We start from the raw sequence: 8,107 nt of genomic DNA, 5'->3' as shown, positions 1-8,107 counted from the left end.
CAGTTCCTAACTCAAGATTCATTCTGTGGGTCCGTATCATTGGAAGAAGAAAGGGATAAAATGCATGTTTTGGGCACTCCTGGAGAACAGCGTCTTACCACGAAAGAGCTTTTTTCACTCCTCTCTTTCGGAATGAAAAGGCTCTTGCTCGTGATTTTATATGCATGATGATTTTATTTCTTCTTCCCGTTGTTTCAAGCTGGGCGCTAAACATTGGCCTAGGCCCCAGGCGCCTGCTGGAAAGCCCTCACAGGCGCAGAAGGTTGGCAAAGGAAACCCTAGGGGCGGGAGGCATCCCCAACGCTTTTGTTTCCTAGGACCTGACGGATTTTCTTGAAGTCCCCTGGGCCAGGCCAAAGACTCCCCCCAATCCAAGACCCCGGCTGCAGGGGTCGATGCTCTCCTAGGTCCCCAGATCACGGGTGTGGGGACCACCCATGTAGCAGAGCCTCCCCGCCCCGCCCCGAGCCGAGCCCCGCCCCGCCCTCGCAAGCTGCTCCAGCCTGAGGAAGCCCCACACACTGCGGAGGGCTTGCTGAGTCCTCCCTAACAGAGGCTGGCCGCCAGGACCCAGCTCCTCCAGATAAAGACGGAGGATGGACCGAGCCTTTCCCTTACTCTCCTTCCACTATTATGTCGAGTGCTCTTTCCTAACTCCACACGCCATCCTAAATAAACTTCAACCAGCTGTCATTTGAGAAAAAGCAAACAAACCAAAACAAAAACAAAGATAATGATTTGGGATAAAGTGACACTGTTTCTTCAGATCAGCACCTGAAATCATTCTACCCAATTTAGACCGGAGAGTGCGACCTTGATGCAGATAGATGGGGGGTGTGGAGGAACAGGGAGGTATTGTGTGACTTAGGGGTCTCAAGTCTCCTCCAGGAGGCAAGGCCCACGGTCTGGTCCCTTCTCTTCTAGTTGCCAGAATGGAAAATTGATGTAGGACAGCTTAGCCCAGGTCAACAAACTTTTATTGCCATTTCTGCCAGATTCCTGATTCTTCCACTGTAGAAACACCGAGTTCTGGTGCTGGGAGATGAGGGTGGAGGGTGTTGCCACTCTTCTGCCAAGTTAAAGAAAACCCCACTTGCTGGAGAGGGAAGGCCAGACTGGGAGGAACTCAAGGGCATGCTATGGCTTAGGCCGGCTTCTGCCGACTCCAGAATATAGGGACCATGGTTCCAAACTCTTTTGCGAAGGGGGTGGGGATGAATTTGGCTGCTGTTGTACCCCTTGCCCTTGCTGCCATGTTTCCATGGAAATGAAGGAGGGGCAGGATGTAGCTCACTCTGAGTACCTGGGAGGGTGGCAGGGCAAGCATTTGGTAAACATATCCCCTTCCACTCCTACCCCCATATACCCAGCTGTCCCCATGCAACCCCCAGGCTCACTCCCCTCTGCCCGCTCCTCTCCCTTCCCCTCCGGAGCTGGGGTTATGCCAACTGGACTCCAGGCAGGGCTGCTAGTGTCTGGTCTCCACAGCCAGGCCGCCCTGGCAGCAAACTCTAAGTATGTCCACCTAGTCCAGAGCAGCCCTAACAGGGCTGTCTGTTGTGCCTCGGGAAGCTACGCAGCTAGTACCCCTACGGCTGTCGGTACCACCGCTGCTTCCCACACACCGCTGACCAGACAAAACTTCAAAACACAAACCCAAATGTTCAAGGTTAGAAACAGGACAAAATAGTTCTCTAACAATGCTGAAGCTAGGATGGGGGATGGGAGGCACGTCCTTCGGAGACCTGAGCCATCTTGTGCCCTGTCTTCTGGAGTTTGCTTCTTTCCACTGGGCCCTCATTGCTGGGGGGCTGAAATGCAAAACTCCATAGGGTACCGTTCTCAGTACCCTCTGCTGTTGGTCCATGAGGCTTGCCCATCACCACGGTCAGGAGGCACGGGAAAGCTTCTCAGTACCACGGGTCAGCCCGGTGCTGTTGGTTGTAGAGCTGCAGTTTGATCTGATCTTTTATTTGATTCACGAGGACCTGGGACAGCAGGATTCCCACCAGCTGCAAGGGGCAGAACGGAGTAGCCCTCAGCAGAGAGGGACTATCTGGCTTTCCCTGGCTTAGTCTTCCCAGGGCAGCAAGCACCCCTACCCTCACCCCATGTCAGTACCCAACTGATCCTTGGATTCCTCCACAAATGACAGCCTTCGCAGAGTTTGTAAAACCTTGAAGTTGGACAGGATAAGTTACCTGAGGGATGGCCAGGCCTAGTGCCACACCGCCAAGTAGGAACAGGTTGCTGTGTATCCAGTTGACCAACTTGTCAATACAGCCGTTAGTGTAGATGACTTTACTGGCTTCCAAGTAGTCAAGAGCCTGCATACCTTGGCCACACATAGTGTTGATCACTGCCTGAGGGAAAAGTTGAGAAGCCGAATGATACCCCCACACCAGCAAACACTGGCTGATAAGCGTGCCAACTTTCCCAACTCCCTAAGTTGTCAGAGAAGGTTTGCAGAGAATACTGGAGTAAAAGTAGCTTACTGCAGAACTCCTTTCCAAACTCCCTGGGTCTGATGCTCAGTTTCAGACCTGCTTCTTCTGAAGCTGTTGGAGTGAAAGGCAAGCGTGACCCCACAGGGGGGTGAACACAAGCATCTGCCAGCCACCCTGCACACCAACTGGTTAAACTAGGGGGATAGAGTGTCACCATAACAGCCTTGCTGACCAGGAAGTAACTTGGAGGAAGTGAAGTAGGGTGTTTGCTCACCTGATTGGGGGTGGGCAAGCAACAGGAATAAGGCACCGAGCAACGCTCACGGCTGGGGTTGTCCTCGGAGCAGTTAAAATACATATTCTGAGACCAGTCTCTGTAGGAAATCCCTCCGCAGCAGCTGAACTGCAACAAGACCACAGAGAGATTAAAAATCACTGGCTCAGCCTACAGTCCACAACCCCAGAGAACCTAGACAACAAAGACGACCCTAAGAGAGAAATATATGGATCTGCCTAGGAAGGAGAAAAAGACAAGATCTCCTAAATAAATTGGGAGCACAGGGGGAGGGGGGAGGGTGAAAGGGGAGAGGGGAGGAAGGGAGCAGAGTGGGGAAAATATATAGCTCAATTAAAAACAATAAATCAAATAAAATTTTTAAAAAATTTAAAAATTAAAAAAAAATCATTGATTCCCCCTGATTCCCCACACTGAGGTGGCCAGTGGGGTTCATTTGTAACATCAAGTTATTCTAAACACATCTATGAACTCAAGCTTCTTAGTTGCTTTCACCTGAAGAAATTCTCTTTTTATAAGATTCTCATGTATCTTATTAGTTAGTGCTTGATACTCCAACTGCATGCAGCACACACACACACACACACACACACACACTCATACACACAACAGAAGGAGATACTTAAGTTTCTGGCTAGACTGGGGGTGCACAGTGATGGAGAATATGCTTAGACTGTGTGACCCCTGGTTCACTTCAGCACTACCAAGAAAAACTATTTAAATAAAATCCAAACTGAAAAACTTGACATTTAAAAAAAAATTCTAGAAGAAAATCTTCAATATCACGAGTCCACAATTACTCCAGGGAAGCAAACTAAATCCTAAAGTCAAAAGTCGCTGACCAGGGGAAGAGACAACCAGCAGTGAATGAAAACACCTCCATTCAAATCTCCCTTTGATTCACAGCAGCACAACACAGAAAAGCCACAAGGTGGCCGCTACTCAAGTGTCCACCCGCTGCTGAACAAAATAAGGCACTCACTCAAAGTCTTAAAAAAGGAAATTCTGGAGCCAGCAGGGAGAGATGACTCAGGGGTAAAGAGCACTGACTGCTCTTCCAGAGGACCTGAGTTCAATCCCTAGCAACCTCATGGTGGCTCACAACCATCTGTAATGTGATCTGGTGCCCTCTTCTGATATGCATGCATACATGCAGATAGAACATGCATAATAAATAAATAAAACCTTTAAAAAATAAGGAAATTCTGGCACATGCTACAACACAGATGAAACTTGAAGCCATGCCAAGTGAAAGAAATCAGTCACAAAAGGACACATATTGCATAATGCCATTCATATGAAGCCCCCAAAGTAGTTACATTCACAGGAAGTTCAATAGTGGTTGCCTCCATGAGAGTGAAATGGAAAATATTTAATGGGCACAGTTCAGTCGAGAAAAATGAAGTGGTTTTAGTTTTTAAATTGTTCGCGTGTGTCCGTGTGTGTGTCTGTGTGTGTGTCAAGGCCAGATGACAACTTTTGGGAGTTAGCTCTCTCCTTCCCCTGCGGCTCCAGCATCAAACTCAGGTTGTCAGTCAGGTTTTTACCCTCTCAGCCATCCCACCATCCTGAAGAGTTTTGTTTTGTGTTGAGATGAGGGTTCCTGCAGCCAGGCTGGCGGGGAACGCAGTATGTAGTCAAGTCTGGCTTTGAACTCTCAATCTTTCTGCTTTCATTGCCCTAGCACAAGGGATGGTGTGTACTGCCATAGAGACAAAGACCATTGCTAATAAATTTAGCAATGGGTACATACAATGTGATTTTTCCCCTCCTATACTGGAGATTGAACCTAGGACCTCACCCATACCTGGTGCTCTACTACCGAGCTACAACCCCAGGGTCTCACAAGTTACTCAGGCTGTCCTTGAACTCACAAGGAAGGCCTTGAATTCTTGATCCTACTGTTTTAGCCTCTCAAGTAGGGAGGATTACAAGTTATGTCAACACATCCAGCTAATGTAAATATTTTTAATACTTAAAATGGCAAATTCTGGGTTGTGGGCACAGCCCAGTGTTATAGTATTTGCCCATGATGTTCAAGGCTTTGAGTTCTACTCCTAGTTTCACAAAAACAAGAAAAACAAACAAACAAAAATGGTATTTTTGGTTGTGTATATTTGGCCACTTTTTTTTTTTGGTTTTTCAAGACAAGGTTTCTCTGTAGCTTTGGAGCCTGTCCTGGAACTAGCTCTTGTACACCAGGCTGGCCTCAAACTCACAGAGATCCACCTGCCTCTGTCTCCCGAGTGCTGGAATTAAAGGCGTGCGCCACTACCGCCCGGCTCACAATTTTTAATGTAATATATAATAAAATATATAGCTCCTCATTCCCCTACAGGAATCCCCTTACAAAGATTTCTTAAAAATTCTTCCAGAATCCTTTTGCAAATAAGAACCCAGAGTCTTTCCTGTCCTTTTCTTTACATAAGCAGCAGATTATGAATACTGTATGTATCATTATGCTCTTAACAGTACCTGTTTCTCCCACAAAGTCCTTCCCAGAATATATCACTTTGCAAGTAAAAGAAGTCCACAGGCTTACAGAGTGAGACATTTCTTGAACAACTGTAACTTTCAGCCCCTACCCCCCTGGACACTGAATGACCACACTATGCTTGGCTGGTACCTTCTTCTGGCCAAAGTCAATGAGGTTCTGCAGGTCCAGGTCGTCTCGATAATGCACAATAGCATTGTTGATTAATTCACTCACTTTCCCCCGAGCCTGCCAGATACACAATCAGGACACAGGATTAATCCATAATTTATTAATTCCCTCAGAAATAACAGCAAACACAGACAGGCATCTGTGGTAGTTTGAGTATGGCCCCTAGTCTCAGATATTTGAATATCATTGATGGTACTATTTTGGGAGATGTGGGAGGTGTGGCTTTGTTGAAGGAAGTGTGTCACTGGGGGTGGGCTTTGAAGTTTAAAAGACTTGTACCATTCCCAGTGCACTCTCTTCCCTCTTTGTGGGTCAAGACGTGAGTCCTCAGCATCCTACCTCTGTCACCATGCCTGCTGCTTGCTGCCCTGTCTCCCCTGCCATGGCATACTTACCCCTCTGGATCTGTAAGCCAAATAAACTCTTCTCTAAGTTGCCTTGGTCGGGGTATCTTATCACAGCAACAGAAAAGTAATTTATATAACACTGTTTTGTCTTTTTGCTCCCCTTTTCAGATTTCTCCCTGTTTTATGGTCAGAGCACAATTTGTAGGGCAGAAGGGCACCCGCCATACATACATACTACAGTGTGGTCAGAGGCCCAGGGTAGTCCTTCCCAGTCTCATGCCATGCCCCAGCACATCAGCACAGGCTTGGCACTCTCCCATCCCATTCTGAGTATTCACTGACAGCCACTAAAGTTAGTGAAGCCAAATGACCCTAAGTCCCTACCTAAGTACCAGCTCCCATCTTTCCAGCAAACGTAGTTGTTGTCACTGTCTCCCATTCTGGCCTCCTTTTTTACACACTGGATGTTTCTATCGCATCCTGCGGGCCATCAACTCACCAGCGAGCCTCATTCTGTCACAAATGCCCTTCAAAGACCTTATAAATTTAATGAGAAGCCCTGCGAGCTTTGGTGACTGAGGCCATGCTAAGCTTCCGATCCTTGTTCATGCAGGATGAAGGGGCAGAGCCTGACTGCCAGAGAGATTAAAACTCATGCTCTTTGCTCTTTAATACCAATGAGAAAGCCTAATTTAGGGGCCTGGGTCACTAAGCGGTATTAGCAACAAGGCAGTCACTACTTTCCCCCCAAGAGCGGGGGCAAATCACAGACTAAAGTTCAAAACTAGGGCAGCTACCAAAGGTCACGGTCATATCCCCTCAGATCATCTTTAACCTGAATCAGCCTTGAAATCCGACCTGCTAAAGGAAGACGGTTGGTTTTCAAGGCCCATCCACTCTGGGGCTCAGGTGGGCAAGAGAAACATTGATCCCGACGTCATTGCTTCTCAGAACTAGCTTTCAAAATAATGCAGTGTTTGTCTGCCTCTGCGTACCAGTACCTCAAAATATCTATTGACTAGTGCCACGAAGAAATGAATTTTGTGTTGATTTTAGGAGAGCTTACTGTGCGGAGACACTGGCCCCTAGTGGACACAAGAAAACTGCATCTCTTTAGACTTGATGCATCTACTTTATTAAGGCAGAAGGAAGGGCTTTCAGCTACAGATCAGCTCAAGACTGCTCAGTTTCACAATTTCGTATCATGGTCTCTTTCTGCTCACCTGCTTTTCCTGTGGATTTTGTGTATTTGTGTGTTGAGACAGGGCTTCTCTGTGTACCCCTGGATGTCCTAGAACTAACTCACTGTAGACCAGGCTGGCCTGGAACTCAGAGATCTACCTGGGATTAGGGGCATGTGCCACCACTCCTGGCTTCTTTTCCTGTGACTTTATCTCACAGCCTTGTACTTTATTCCTGCTGGCTATCTGTCAGTTGAGAATGGAATTCTGGTTCTCCCCACCCCCAGTCACCCAGGTTTCTGAGACAGGCTCTCATTAGGTAGCTCAGGCTGTCCTAGAATGCACTACGCAGACCAGGTTATCCCCAAACTCACAGTCATCCACCTGCCTCTGCCTCCTGAGTGCTGGGACTAAAGGTGTGCACTACCACACCTGGCTACTTTTTTTCTTCCTTTATCTTAAAAGACAGATTTCTCACTATGTAGCCCCAGCTAGCCTGGAACTCACTAAACAGGCAATGCTGGCCTCAAACTCATGGAGATCCCCCTGCTTCTGGCTTCCCAGTGCTAGGATTAAAGGAAAGGCTGGTTCTTAATTAGGCCTGTTGCGTCAGGACAGCCCCCCTCCAAATGTGGGAAACGGGGTTCAGAACAGGCTTGGGGTTCCCTCTGCCTATGCATCTAGTTCAATAAAGAGTTCTCGATTAAGAGTCTCTTCAAGTCTGCGGTCCTGATCGCAGTTCTACTCGGGTCATTTACCATTCACGTTTGCAGGTTATTTTAATGTCTCTCATGGTCATAGAATTTTCTTCTCTAATGGCATCTTGGATTGTCAAAGGAAAACACCTTACTATCATGAGATTCTCTTTAAAGAGGTTGGTGTTAAAGGCCATTTATTCACCCCTAAGGGAACCTTTCAAAGGCTGATACTTCCCAGGGGAGAAAGTGCTGTGGCTAATTAGTCAGGAGTAGGAACTTCCCCTTCCTCCCTCTGGTACTGAAGAGGCCTCTAGGCTCCCAGGGTTACCTTGTCTGAGAAGACGAAGCCCAGGATGCCGGCAGCCAGCTGCAGCAGGAACACGATGGTGAGGCAGAGGGAGAACTGTGGCACACAGGCAAGACGAGACAGTTGTCACTGCTCAGGGAAACAGCCCTTTCCGGGGCCAAGCAGAG

At 47.7% G+C, this 8,107-nt stretch overlaps 1 protein-coding gene across 2 annotated transcripts in view; it reads right to left on the bottom strand.

Annotated features, from left to right (window-relative positions):
- Positions 1–482: 482 nt before the first annotated feature.
- Positions 483–8,107, bottom strand: part of Tspan33 (tetraspanin 33) — a 25,508-nt gene continuing 17,883 nt past the window's right edge. For both annotated transcript variants that reach the window (XM_005365758.3, XM_005365759.3), the window contains exons 4-8: positions 7,962–8,036; positions 5,369–5,464; positions 2,722–2,850; positions 2,202–2,363; positions 483–2,012 (exon numbers count right to left, since the gene is read on the bottom strand). In XM_005365758.3, the coding sequence (XP_005365815.1) occupies positions 1,911–2,012; positions 2,202–2,363; positions 2,722–2,850; positions 5,369–5,464; positions 7,962–8,036 (564 nt within the window). In that variant the 3' untranslated portion in view covers positions 483–1,910. The remainder of the gene's footprint in view (positions 2,013–2,201; positions 2,364–2,721; positions 2,851–5,368; positions 5,465–7,961; positions 8,037–8,107) is intronic.

This window comes from Microtus ochrogaster, unplaced genomic scaffold (genome assembly GCF_000317375.1).
Source record: "Microtus ochrogaster isolate Prairie Vole_2 unplaced genomic scaffold, MicOch1.0 UNK4, whole genome shotgun sequence".
In the NCBI taxonomy this organism is placed as follows: Eukaryota; Metazoa; Chordata; class Mammalia; order Rodentia; family Cricetidae; genus Microtus; species Microtus ochrogaster.
The sequence above is the reverse complement of the archived record's forward strand: the minus strand, read 5'-3'. Positions and strand labels throughout refer to the sequence as shown.